Source organism: Panthera tigris, chromosome F3 (genome assembly GCF_018350195.1).
Source record: "Panthera tigris isolate Pti1 chromosome F3, P.tigris_Pti1_mat1.1, whole genome shotgun sequence".
In the NCBI taxonomy this organism is placed as follows: Eukaryota; Metazoa; Chordata; class Mammalia; order Carnivora; family Felidae; genus Panthera; species Panthera tigris.
The window spans coordinates 30,349,208-30,363,746 of NC_056678.1; the positions used below are offsets into that span (position 1 = coordinate 30,349,208).

The 14,539-nt window shown below is 46.3% G+C and overlaps 1 protein-coding gene across 12 annotated transcripts in view; it reads right to left on the reverse strand.

The window, feature by feature from the left end:
* The window catches only part of RPS6KC1 (ribosomal protein S6 kinase C1), a 317,520-nt gene that overhangs the window by 58,696 nt on the left and 244,285 nt on the right, over positions 1-14,539 (reverse strand). For 2 of the 12 annotated variants that reach the window (XM_042976425.1, XM_042976426.1), the window contains one exon: positions 10,800-11,358. The exons of 1 other annotated variant lie outside the window; for it this stretch is intronic. In XM_042976425.1, the coding sequence (XP_042832359.1) occupies positions 10,971-11,358 (388 nt within the window). In that variant the 3' untranslated portion in view covers positions 10,800-10,970. Of the gene's footprint in view, positions 1-6,427; positions 6,451-8,215; positions 8,242-10,799; positions 11,359-14,539 lie in introns of those variants that run through there. 9 more of the 12 variants (XM_042976408.1, XM_042976410.1, XM_042976423.1 and 6 more) reach the window with 7 other exon arrangements.

The window sequence follows — 14,539 nt, forward strand, 5'->3', positions numbered from 1 at the left end:
ATTTTACTGAGCAGACAACTCAGAGAGAAGAGGGACTTACCCAAGGCCACATAGCTAGTTAATGATGAAAGCGGGACTCAAACCCAGCTCTTTTGGCTTCAGATCTGAGCTCAGCCCACAACTGCACTTGTCACTGCAATACACGCACTGGCTAGTGAGGACTCTAAGCCCCACCTGTACCAAGCCAGGGAGAGTGAGGAAGGCAGGACTTAAATGGTGGGGATGGGGGCAAGGTTTACCCCCTCCCTGTTGTAAGGATGCCATTCACATCATAGGTCATGTAAATAGACTGGAACATAACTCCATAGACTACAGTGGGATTGGTATCCTCCAAAGAGGTGCAACGCAGGAAAAGGCAAGAAGCGCACGAAAAACTCAACAAGCACGGTGAGAACTAGGAACAGAGATTTGGATTTGGACTCAGAAAATGTGGCTCTGGAAATGTAACTCCTAGTTCCATCACTCATCTGCCCGGTGTTCTTGGGCAAAGTCACTCAACAGCCTCAGTTTTCTCATCTATAAAATAGGAATAATATATGCCCTAATTGTTGAAACGCTCTTTGAAAGAATTAAATGAGATGAGGTATATAAAAGCACCCTGTAAAGAGAGAAAGAACCAAACAGCTGTTAGATATTGTCATTCCCTCCATCTTAAATAATGACCCCGTGACCCTAAGGGTCTCTACACTCCTTGTTTGGACATATCTCATCATTAAGAAAAGGTCTTTCTCTTACAACAAATATGTATCAGGTGGCCTCTCTGTACCCAACAGTCTCCTAGGCAATATAGACAGATTTAATAAGAAGTACTTGGCACCTGGCACCATGTTGAAAATTAGCCCAAACTCCTTGACTCACAAACTTGATTTTAGCCTACTTCTGCCACCACCTAGCTCTGGGATGTTACCAAATCACTTCGCCACTTTAAGCCTCACAATCCTTGCTGTGAAAGAAGTTTGGGTTTGACTGGTCATTTTCAAGCTCAAGTTTGAAGGTGTTCTGAAAATATTGTATTGAATTTCATCATTAAAAGTGGATTTAAAAACTATTTATATGCCAGCGGAAAATACACCCTCATATGTATCATGTATCAAATATTAACACATCAGATACTTGCAATTCTTTAACTTGAGTTTTGACTGATTCTAAACTAAGAAAATGCTACAACTCAGAAATTAAGACATTTATTTAAATAATATATTGCTTTTAAAGCACATATCGGGGCCCCATAAAGAATTTCTTTTAAAAAAAGGAAATATACTGACAAAAAGCAGTTTGAAAATCACTGAACTGGATGATCTATATGGACCTCTCTCACTCGGAAATATCTATGATTCTGTGATAAATATAGAACAGAACTCCTGCCTTCAAAGAGAATGAAATCTTCTTGAGACCATCAAAAGCATAATATGATGAAATACAGCACAAGACAATTGTGCGAGCTGTGCCCCGATATCATTTCTACCCTTATCCCACGGCGCTTATCTTCATCCATGGTTGCCCAGAATAAACCTACACTTCCCAGTCTCCTTTGCATCTTGGTGTGGCCATATGACAAAGTCCTGGCCAATGGGATTGTAGATAGGGGTAGAAGTTGCATGCATGTGTATATACACAAAGTTCTCAGTAAGTAAGGGTACTTGTAAAAAAGGCTATCTTGCTTCTGTCCTTTACTCCTTCTGCCGGCTAGAATGTAGAACTCATGATTGAAACTATAGCAGCCACTTTGGGTCATGACTTAGAAGTCTCCTGTTGAGGATGGCAGAGTAATACCACAAAAGGAACTTAGCCACTGGTGATGGTGGACCAGCTACCTGACCTTCACATGAGTGAGAAATATCCATGTGATTTCCACCACTGCTATTTAGGGGTTGTCTGCCACTCACAGCCAAAACTAATCCCAACCAATGCAACAACCTATCATTATGTGCTTAACTTCCCCTAAGGAGCAGTAAGCTCTTTGCTATTCCATCCTCTTGAGGCCATGAAACATGATCCTTATTCGTGCTTTTTAAAGAGGCCATCGTTAGTTCCTACAGTAAAAGTGACTGTCAGAGCTGGTTCTTTCCCCTGTGCACTTCTTCTGAGCCTCAGCCCCCACGTGCACAAAGTGGGGCTAATGATCCCCGTCTAACAGGGCTGTTGTAGGAAAAGGTAGGGTGGGGAAATCACTTAACCCAAGCCTCAGCTCCACAAAGCATTTCAAATGTAGCCCTTTCATATTATCTCCAAGTGAGGTATTCTCCTGTCACAGTAATACTCGATTGGATTGGCGGCGGAAGACAGGCACGAGACCTGCACCCGGCTACCATTTGTGTGTGCACGTGTGTGAGGACATAAATCCTGTACCTATCTCGTGATCAGGGGTTAATTTATTGTAAGGCTAATGAGTGCAAGTTTCGGGGCCCCTGCCTCACGCCGACCATTTCAAAGACCTCGAGAGAGACCACTGCAATGAGTTGATGCGATCACACGGTTTTATAAAATTTGCAAAAGTAAGCTGTTTTAGGAAGTGAGAGTCAGTTAAGACATCTCCCTCTTTCTACTCTGACTCCATTCCAACCTTCCCCCAGGTGGTAGAGGAGTGGCTGCAGGCATTTTGGGGACTCAACCAAGTGAAAGCCGAGTTGGCGACACATGGAGTCTGGGTTTTGTGGGAATATATTTGTGTGGTTTGCAATCCCTGGTGTACTCACTGCGAACCGAGTGTCGGAATGGCTCCCACGAATACTCTTAAAGTCACTTCATAACATATTTAAAAATCATATATGAGAAAACCTGAATAGAAGTGTTCCCAAATTTGACAAAATGTGGAACCACCCGTGTGACCTTGGGCGAGTTAATCAGCCTCTCTGTGCCTCAGTTTCCTCATCCATAAAATGAAAATTATAGAGTCTACCTCATGGGGTGGCTGTAAAGATTAAAGGTGTGATCTGCAATTCATCTGAAGAACTTCGAACAGGGTCTTGACCTCAGTAAATGCCACTGCTATTATTAACATCCTGAAATGTGAGGAATTTTCTTTCTGCTTCCCCCTTGGAGCCCAGGAGCTCTCAACCCTGCTCTTAAGGTTCTCCGGCAAGGGTCTTCGAGTCATGATTGGAAAACCAGTCCTCCTTATTGCCAAAATGTCCCTGATATACAATACAAAGCATCACAGGAACATAGGAAAAGAGTTGAAGAACATTCCTACAGCGACACCTTTCATGAAGCTGCAGCAAATCAAGCAACCAAAACAAATACCCACCCCAAAACCTCACCCTGAGCACCTCACAAGACAATTCAACATATCGGGATAAGTCACTGAGGTTGATTATTCCGCAAATGAATTTAAGGCTCCTGTGTATATGGAGAGGATGTGCAAGGATGTTTTCACTAAACACGAGACAACCACCACGGGGGTGAATTAAGTCTTATGCCCTTAACACAGGTGATGCATCAGGCTATTCCCTTTATTCACAACATTCACTCCACCAATCCAACTTCTTACTTCTAGAAAATACAGATCTCCGTAGCTAAGAGTCACCTATGATTGTGGAATGGCGGGGGGTGGGGGGAGGACAATGAATTTGAGAAACAGTTTAGGAGGTAGAGCCCCTAAGACTTTTCCATGGATTGAATGTGGGATAAGGTGGCCACAAACAGGAAGACACATGGTGAGAGCTCCCAAGGCCTGCTTTCTACCTCCTACTCTTTCAGCTCTTCCTCTTGGCCCCTTGGAGCCCTGAGATTCAGCCCAACCACGCAAGAGGATAATGCCTCCGCTACCTAATCTGTGGAGTGCTGGGAAAATCCACTGAAAGACGTGCGTCCGTTTTGTCAGCAGTCACACACCATGCCAGGTCTGCCCCGTGGCAGGTACGCAAGAGTGAGATGTGAAGAGCGAGTTGTACCGTCACCCCGTCTGAAGTCGGTCTTCTGGACAGGAACACGGTCTGTGGTCAGGGCAGGGAGAAAACACCCCTCCTCACGGGGAGGAATCCACGGCCCCGCTGTGCCACCACAACTACCTGCAGCGTCGCTGACTGAATGGTGTCTGAGGAAACAGTTTCCCTACCTGCAGGATCTGGCCTGCACTGAATTAACTAATGAGACTCTTCCTATAGGCCTTTCTCAGGCCAAATTCCCAGGCACTGTCGGCCGTCCTGGTGCCAGAGATCTATTAGAGTCCCCATCGGAGCAACATATGTCTTCTGTGGGATTTCTCTTATTTCGCGTATACAGACAAGCATGGCCTCCACCATCATTGACCGGATTGCTGTACCCGTTCATTTTCTTCTACATGACAGCTCGTGGAGAAATGGTAAAAAGGACCGTGAGCTGTGACACCTAAAAATAATCTCTCCAGGGAGGGTCCGGTGCTTAACAAGTTTAATTCAGCCAACGTTCAGCGAGCGCCAACTTCGTGCTTGCGGCTGCGATGGGTTCCAAGGAAGTGGCACAATCTGAAAGAACTGTGGGTGTTTTGACTGAGTTTACTGCATCTCAGTTGGTTGGCTCCGTCATTACAACACTCAGGCTATGCATCTGAAACATCGCGGTGGCCCATCATGAAACCCAGGACTCATGTATGGAAATTTTTTTCCAATATAGGATTTTTCCATTGTCTTTTCTTTTTTTTTTTTTTTGTAGATCTTGTGATGACCAGATAGCTACCAAAATAACCAGTGGCCGCAACATCTGGGAGACCAAACAGACACAGGAAAAATACAGCAGAAGGGGAAGATCCATGAAAACAGGAAACATGGAGAGGAGAGTTTAAAAAGATGTCAAAACAAAGGCGGCCTGGGCGGGCAGTGAGGGAGGAGGCCAGGAGAGAGGCCATGAGTTCATGTGCCGGCGCGAGTTCCTTAGGAGCCTTCAGAGAATTGCAGGGTGATGTAGTGCTGTGGCCACACACAAAAGGACCGCAGCCTTTTACACCTCTGTTTTACACAAAAGTCATGGCCTCCTTCAAAACCAAATAATAGCAACACCACCAACTTCCCTACGTAGGCGGCTAGCCCTGCCTGTCTGAGCCCACCAGCCCCAAGACATTAACAGACGAGGAGCAACCCCAGGGCTGTGGGGTCTCCCGTGCAGAGGGCCTGTTCCAACTTTGTCCGGCCTCATCACAGAGGACCTCCGCAAGCCCCCACTCAGCTTCTTCGTCCCCACCTCCCCACACGAGCACTGGGGCAGGGCCATAACATGTAGTTGCTCAAGGAATAATTGCCCACACTGAACTTAAAATGGCTTTGACCCCACCATCCAATACTCTTCCCACACCACACTGCTTTCATTTCCTTGGCCTAAGTTTTCAGATTCCAACTAGAGCAAAGTAGACATTGGCAGCCGGGAGGGGCACCACCTCCTGCATGGAAGGGGCACCGAGTCAATGATGTTGATTACCTTATAGACAAGTGGAACTTGAAGAGTTGAATGTTGGGGGTGGGTGGCGGGTACCTGGGTGGCTCAGTCGGTTAAGCGTTCGACTTTGGCTCAGGCCATGATGTCATGGTTCGTGAGTTTGAGCCCCGCATCAGGCGCTATGCTGACAGCTCAGAGCCTGGAGCCTGCTTCAGATTCTCTGTCTCCCTCTCTCTCTGCCCCTCTCCCCTGCTTGTACTCTCTCTCTCTCTCAAAAATAAATACATAAATAAAAACATTTTAAAACAAAAGAATGGGGGCCTAGAGTTCATCAAGTCCAACATTCTTCTTAGGCATGGACCCTCCACATGTCATTAAAACAGAGAGATTTTGGGGCACCTGGGTGGCTCAGGCGGGTAAGTGTCCAACTCTTGATTTCAGCTCAGGTCATGATCTCACAGTTCATGAGACCAAGCCCTGCATTGGGCTCTGTGCTGACAGTGTGGAGCCTGCTTGGGATTCTCTCTCCCTCTCTCTGCCCCTCCCCTCCTCCCCCCACTCAAAATAAATAAATAAATAAATAAATAAATAAATAAATAAATAACAACAAAAAGAAAACCAGAGAGACTTTAGTTCATGAGTCTCCTGTGCCAGGACATTAGCACCCACAGAGGGATACTTCTTCACCTCCTACCATGGGTCAAGCAATATCTAAATGCTCATTTCTCCTTATTTTTCCTTCAAATGACAAAAAAGACAACCATTACCACCATCTTTCTCTGTTTCCTTCTTCCATGTGCCAAGATAAAATGTACCTTCTGATTCTACTCTTCCTGTAGTTTCCCTGGCTTGTGAACGGCTGCGCAACAGAGATGTGATCTCCTCTCGCTTTGGCAATTAATTCTGAACGTAGCTGCTGATGCCATGAGACGTTCTCCTCCCAGGGGAGAAAGAAAACATTCAAACCCAAGAGTTAGACATTTAAAACATGGAGCCTTCACTATTCACCTTTTTCAAGAAAAGGGGCAATAGTGGATAGTAGCACCTGTTCCCATGACATCATGGAAGTTTCCTCCTCCGCCTTCAGAACTGGTCACCACCCTGCATGAGTGAAATGAGAAGAGGTTCAGGGTGGTTCTCTGTTCTTCTAATAGTCACACCAACTGGGGTTTAATTGCCAATTTCCCTACCCCTGAGTCTGAGAAAGGTGGGGCCATGGGTCACCAGGATCAAGAGCCTTTAATAACCTCAATAGCACATGGAGCAGGTCCAATGCAGGAAGAGCTTCTGCCTGGGAACTTCCAGGCTAAGCCAGAGACATCCAGCTACCCATCACCCTGGACTGAAAGTTAATCTCTTACATGTCTCTCTTGCCTCCTGGACTCCAACAGGATGGTGATTTAATTATCTGATTCCCGGCTTCTGACAATAAATGTGTATTTGTGCTAAAGAAACATTAACCTGCGACATGAACAGAGAGGCCATTCGGTTATGGCATTTCCAGGTAGAGGGTCAGTGAACTAACTTGGTGGTTAGGGGAAGTGAGGCATTTTGAGACTGAAATCTCCAATCCAGAGCAGGCACGGACGGGAGGGGAGTGGGCTTGGGTTTCTCCTTTATCCCATGGGAATCTTTTACTTCAGGTTCTTTAAAGTTAAAGCAATGGTGAAAGGAGCCAGGGCGGACACAATCTCCACCAAGTTCCCACCTCTCCGGTGCCCCCACAGGAGGCCCTCGGACAAGCTGGTGGGGAGACTGCGGCGGGAGGTTTTCGGCACAAAGCGACCTCCCTCTTGAACCCTTCTCACTTCAGGTTTCTTTGAGAGGGTGCCAAGGTTTCACTTGCTGGCGCAGAGATCGGCTCCTTCCCTCAGACACGGTGTGAAAGCAAGGCAGGAGGAGCTTTTGTGGCCTGTTTGACTGGGAGGGGCTGGTGGGGGGGTTCCAACGGTGAGACCCCAGTAGAGGAAGGACCTCAGACAGCTGTCTGCCAAGGCACAGAAGAATGTCTTTCTTACTTTATGAGAAAGAAAACAAACAAACAAACAAAAAGATCTAAGGAAAAGGGAAAGAAAGGTAACCATGGAGCTTTTTCCAAGGAGCCTAAGACAGCTATCTCCGCCAGCCGGAGAGTGGGAAAGCCCAGCTTTGTTCTGATGAAGGGATATGAGGCTTATTTGGACCAGAAAAAAAATCATCCACTGAATAATCAGATGCCTCTGGACTGGCTACAGAAGGCTCTATCTGGTGGTGTCCATTCTGCCTGCTGGCTTCCTGCAGAGATGAGAGCCTCCCCCAAGGAGACTGCCATTCTCCAAAAGTCGAGTTCTTGGCATGGAGCTGGGGTCCTCGCGATAAGGGATTAGATGGTCTGGGGCCTGCTCTGGCCTTCTCTCTGCCAACTCCATGTGGAATTAAAATGCCCGGAGCTGAGCTGCTCACTCAGGACCTGCCCCCCGCTCCTCTCCCCGTAAATCTGTGACCCCGTGGGTCCCCTGAAGTTGGAAATGAGATCAAGGCCGTTGGGAAATGCCTCGCTGAGCTTCCTGGGAGAAAGGAATCATTCCAACTGTAAGACACAGAAAGAAAAACAAGCCCCAAGATGAATTTAATTTCCATTTATATCAGTCACGGCAAGTTCTAGAAAAAGAAGAACTTGTTTCGTTTTATTTTTTTTTTTTTTAATGGCCCACGTGATACTCTAAATCAGCAGACAAGGACTTCTCCTTCACTTCCCTGCTACAACTCACACCCAGCCCTGAATAGGGCTCCGGGGTGGGAGATGCAACTCTTAGTAACTGGAACCTTGGTCTACATAAGAATTTTTAAAGGGCACGATCCAACCAGAGGAGGAAACTCCTTTCCCCATGACCCTCTCGGCTTATTCAGCTCCTGGAAAAGAAAGCGGTTAGGCCATATAATTAATAGAGATGAACCCGGCACTCCACTCAGCATTTCAGCTATTGTGAGGGTCCTTTGCAGTGTCTCTAATTTCCAGAGTCTAACGTCTGCAATGTCAACCCGAGGAGGAGCCTTCTGACCCTCCTTTGTCTAGAACGTCCTTATTTTCTCATCTCCCCTTCTCTGCTCTCCTCTTCCTCCTCCCCACTTTCCTCACATCACCCAGACCTCCAGCCTTCCTGCTCCCACCCAGAGGCTGGCACAGAACCACAAAGATGGCGGACCCCCAGCTCATAGCAAGCGGACACAACATGAACCGTGAACTCAAAAGAAGAAATGTCTTTTCTTTCCAAGAAGCCACTACCTGGCTTACCCATCAATTAAGGGGAAAGGGGAAAAATATCTTTACAACCAAAGGAGACCAGTGGCCCACATTTTAGCCTCTGGCAAAATCTGCCACAGTATCACAACTCCGTAAATAACTTGGGGGAACCTCTTGGAGTTGACGGTTAATGTGACTTGATCTCTAGGCGACCTTTGTTCCCAGAAATAATTGTTTTAAACAACACATAGGTATTGCGTGTCTGCCGAAGGCCAGACCTGGGTACAGACACTGAGGATAGGAGACTAAAATGCAAACAAAACCTATCCTCTAATAGGCCAATGGATAGTATACATGTAAATAAAATTAAATAAATAAGTAAATAGTGTTTATAACAATAAACTTCAGATAGTACTAAAAGCTATAAAGGAAATAAAAACATGGTAACAAGGTAGAGATGACAGTGGATGGGTGACCACTAATTGACCTTAGGAGGGCAGAGCTGGACCCTTTGAGGATGTGGGCTTGATGCTGAGACCCGAATGATGGGGCGACCCAGGCTCGGAAAGATCTGGAGAAACAGACTATCAGGCGAGGGAACACTGATTGGCAAGAGCAAAGGGAGGTTGAGAGAAGAAGTGACAGAACACAGCTGGATAAACCAACTGAGCCCATTGCTTTTTCAACAATACCAGAACAGTCCCCTCTCTCTCTCTCATGCTTCCCTCCCCCCCCCAAATAAAAATCTAACATAATTCTTTCTTTCCCAATCTCTTCCCTGCCAGGGCCTCTTGTCTTCTATCAACCCGTTCCTCCAAACAACTCCCCCCACCCCCCCAACCACAGGCCCACTCCCACATATACACACATAGACACACGGAGAGGGCAGCTACGAGCAATGCAGGGACCTCAGAGAGAAAGTGAAGTGACTTCTTCAAGACCTTAAGACCACCCGCAAGTCGGGCACATGACCAAAAACCTGAGTAGAAGGCCTGAGGCAGAGGCGCCATGGCTGGAGACACATGCCAGAGTGTCCGAGGAAAGGGAGGAAGCATTTGCAAGGCTCTTCAGCATGGTTTTGTTTCCTCTTCCTTGGTTCTGTGTGAACAGCCCTGGTTCATAGTGTGCTTTTTTTTTTTTTTCTTTAAACAGATTGTTAGTCCGAGGCCAGAAAGATATCCCGGTGGTTTGAAAACACACTGACTTATTATTTTTTTTTCTTTCTTTGCCCCATTGAAGCAACTCTTCCCTCCTCCTCTGTTCAGGCTGGGCTCACGTCCCTGCACCACAGGCTCGTGCAAACTTCCCACCCATGCCTGCATTTCATGGGAAGGAGCATTCAGGAGGTGGACAGCAAGGGTTTTATTCTACTTGACCATCTCCTAAGGAAAAAAAAGAAAGAAAGAAAGGAAGAAAGAAAAGAAAAAAGAAAGAGAAAGATGAAGAACAGAAGTTGAGAGAGGCCAGACTAAATGGATATGATCTGAATGCATATTTGTGTTACAACTAATACAACCAGCATCAGAGAGGGGCCAAGATCAAATAAATGGTAAAACCTGACAAAGAGAAGAATAGATGGTATGTGGAGCCATCTGTTTTGGAGGACACCCAAATCTGTCTGAATCTGTGAGGCCAAACTACCAGCTATTCTAAGACGCCCCATTCCAAGAGTGGCCTAATGCGCATCTACACAATCAGTCTCTCTCTCCGTCACTTTGGCTGCAACTTTTTTGTGCAATTAAGTAATTTATTCCTTTCTTCAGCCTCCTGATTCTAATGAATCCGAGCCACAAACAAGCCTCAGTTGCTCCTATTCAAGGAGTCTGATTGCATCTGGCAGTGATTGCTGAAAATCCTGAAGAGGAAACAGGGAAGGGAAGCATATTGTTTGGGGGGGTAATAGGTGAAGACCTGCCTCTCTTGACCTATAATACATTAGTGTCAGTGAACATTTGGCAGCCTTCAGATGATTAGCAATGAAGATGAATCAAGCAAAAAAGAGGTAGAAATCTGCCTCATCTGAATCACCAGAACTGCATACATTTGCATGCTGATTAGCTGTTCTTTTGTCTGTGTTCCTAATTATTATGACACATTATGTCTTCATCATGCAAGATTCTGATCTGTCTTGTTCAAAATGCATGTAGAAAAAAGTGCAGTTTATTGATTCAACATGTAACTTTTATTTTTATGTTTGCTTTAATTAAATACATATTTGATTGCCTTTGACTGCTGTCCTTTTTTTTTTTTTTTGCTCTTATTTATTTCGTCTTGTTGACAAACACACAGGTAACCTTCCTTTATCATTCTCAGATCATTTGGTGCTCGCAGTCTTCCCCCTCTGCTTTCCTCTCTCTCTCTCTCTCTCTCTCTCTCTCTCTTTCTCAGGTGCTCACTTTCATTTTCTTGAAGAGGCAAAAACAAAGGAGGGAAAGAAAACAAAACGGCATCCCCAGTAACACAGCAGAACTCGGGGCGGGGCGGGGGTGTGTGGGTAGGGGGTTACGTACAGGCGATGCCCAGAGCAGGGAGGGAAAATGGCTTCAACCTTAAGAAGAGCAAACAAACGTTTGTGACTCTGGAGACAGGCTTTCCAGAGGACCACAGGCAGCAGAAGGGGGTTAAAAATAACATGATCCTGCGAGAGACAGAAAGAGACCCTGTGGCATTCCCATTGTCTTCCCACATTATTGATCGCCAGGATTTGTGAACAGGACGTGAAAACGCCCGCCTCCCAGGTCAAGCCTCCGTTTTTTCCATATGGCCCGATGATTCCGCTGGAATATCTGCAAAAGAAGGGGAGACTGCTTTCCCGATGGGCTCTGCTTAGGCCCAAGTACCCCCCGCCTCTTTCTCGGAAGTCGAAGTGGTGCAGGATACTTGGCATCTAACTGGGCCAGACCCCAGAGATTCCTCCAGCCCCAAAGCAGCCAGGAAACCAACATTCCCAGGAGCAAGGTGGAGAATCAGGAACTGGACAAGGAATTCTGGGCGGAAGGCCTCTAGCTCCCCCACCTACAAAGACGCAAAATGTACCAGCATGTACCTCCAGGCCTGCTGGGGCTACTCCCTCCACACGACTGGGGATTCTTTCAGTAGGGGTGGTGGGGAGAGGTGTGGGCAGAAAGAGAAAGGAAAAGATCTTAGCTTAGCTGCTGGTTTCAGCCACCCCAAGCCCTGATGTCCTTATCACCCTCCACCCAGGGATATGCTAAGCAGCTGTAGTTAGCACCAAGCTATTTGGCGAATCCAATCAAGACACTTAGAAAGCAAAAGAGCATCACAGAGGAAGAGCCGGATGCAGGAGTAATTGAGTGCGCTGAGGGTCCATGGATGCTCAGAAAGAAAGCAGGGCCCAACCAAATGCAAATGGCTCCTCACTGAAGAGGCATAATGCCCATTGCTCTGCGCTGCTAATGGGCATGATTGGCTGAAAATGTAATCAACAGCTCTGCCCCCAACATCTATCCCTACAGTGAGGGATGATGGAAATCCATATTCATGAGAAAGCAAACCGGCAATGTTTACTGGGTGCAGAAAGGGGGCAGGGCTGGCCTGGGTCAGACAGAGTTCCTTGGGAGCCATAATGAGGCTGGGAGCAGGGAAACCAGTGCTGTTAGGACCCCCACCCCAGCCCTCTCTCACAGGCCCTAATATGTACACATGGCTGCTGAACGTGGGACTAAAGAGAACACTCAACGTGGCAAATCCATAATTTACCTAAGCAGAATCTGCCCAGTGACAATGGCCTCCGGATGTCTATGTGAGTGCTGCCATCTCACAGCATCTGGTGTCAAAGCACCCATTCCCTCCCCTCCCTTGCCAGCCCACCCTGCAAGCACGGCGCATCTATCCCATACGTAGGAACAGATATGGAGCAAATGGTAACAAAAAGCACAGACCTCTGGAGATCCACTTTGGAATCCCTCCATCATACACTGGGTTGCCTAAGCTAAAAATAAAGGCTATCAGGCATGGGACTGATGGAATGGTGTCTGTATTAGTCTGCCCAGGCTGCCATAACAAAATATTACAGACTAAGTGGGCTAAAAAACATAAACCTATTCTCTCACCATTTTGGGGACTGAAAGTCCAAGATCAAGGTGTTGGCAGGTTTGGTTTCTCCAGAGGCCTCTCTTCTCAGCTTGAAGATGGCCGCCTCTTTCATGTGTCCTCACGTGGTCTTTCCTCACGTGTGGGCATCCCTGGTTGTCTCTGCATGTCCTAACCTCCATGAGAACACCAGTCAGATTGGATCAGGGCCCACGCCAATGTTTCATTTTTCCCTAGTTCGTGCTTTAAGGCCCCATCTCCAAAGACAGTCATATTCTAAGGTACTGGGGCTTGTCTTCAATATATGAATTTTGAAGGAACACCCTTCAGCCCAAAATGGTGTCTCCTCAAAATTCAAATCCACCAGAACCTCAGAATGTGATATCATCTGAGAATACAGCCTTTGCAGATATAATTAGTTAAGATGGGGGGTTGCTTGCTTAGAGGGGCCCTAATGCCAGTGACTGATGTTCTTATAAGAGGAGACAAACATACAGACGGGTAGATACACAGAGAGAACGCTGTGGGAGGACAGAGGCAGAAACTGTGGTGATGGCAGTTGTGAACCAAGGAATACGAAGAATTGTTGGCCGACCCCAGGAGCTAAGAAGGGTGAGGAAGCCTTTCTCCCTAGAGCCTTCAGAGGGAGCATGGCCCTGCTGACACCTTGATTTCAGGCTTCAGCCTCCAGAACTATAAGAGAATAAGCTTCTGTTGTTTAAGCAACCTAGTTTGCGGTCATTTGTTGTAAAAGCCATGGGAAACTAACAAAATCATGACGACTGAACCCCACAGAATATCCCAAAATCTCCATGTCGAATTAGACTATCACTTGGGCCAACCACTTGCTCACCACAAGATGGCCACAGATGCCCCAGTGCAAACTGGTCTTCATTTCTCTTTCCTCCTTGGCCTCCCCAAATTCCCTCTGGTAAAGGAGCCAGTAGCAGGACAAGGTTCAAGAGTATCTACAATGGGCACTTGGGTGGCTCAGTCAGTTAAACGTTTGACTCTTGATCTCAGCTCAGGTCATGATCTTGTGGTTTGTGGGACTGAGCCCCCGTCAGGCTCTGTGTTGACAGTGCGGGGCCTGCTTGGGATTCTCTCTCTCTCTCTCTCTCTCTCTCTCTCTCTCTCTCAGCCCCTCCTTCTTTCTCTCTCAAAATAAATAAATATTAAAAAAATTAAGAATATCCACAAGCAAGACACCAGATCCTGGTCATCCGATCACCAGCCATCTGAAGTCAGAGCCCAAAGAAATACAAGGAGAGAGTAACGTTCAATGAAGTCAGAAATCCAAACTATAAACAACCCAAACAACCTTTTGTCTCTAGGCTGAGGTGTGCCAATCCACAATGACTCTCATGAAATGAGAAAAATAAAGCATTGAGGTTTTATAAAGCTAAAAATGTTTTATGCAGGAGATTCCCCCTTTATTCTGAGCTCACGTCCTTTTTATATCTTGGATGCTTAAATGTCCTACCTATTATAAAATGATAGGAATAGGGATGGTAAGAATTTCTCTAATGCTCATTCTTAGCAAAATTAAAAGCTGGCAATTCTCTTGACAGGGTCCCCATTGAAAACTAAAAATCCATGACCTGTTGTTATTTCTTCCAAGAAGCCTCTCCACATTCTTCACTCCCTTGGTACTGATGCATGAATCTTGCATTTTTCATTTCTCATTCACATTTGGCTCTAAAATTGTTCTCTGATTTCTTTCCAAAGAGATTGCAAATAGGTCCCTATCTCCCAGAGATAAGGATCATGACTCTTATATTTTCTATTTCTACTTTTACATAGCACAGACCAGCACACTCAACAGATGCCTAGGAAATGCTGCATGGATCAATAAAAGAATATAAAGTTGGTAAAAACCACTCAAGAAGTTATCAATGGGCCCAGGACAAAGCA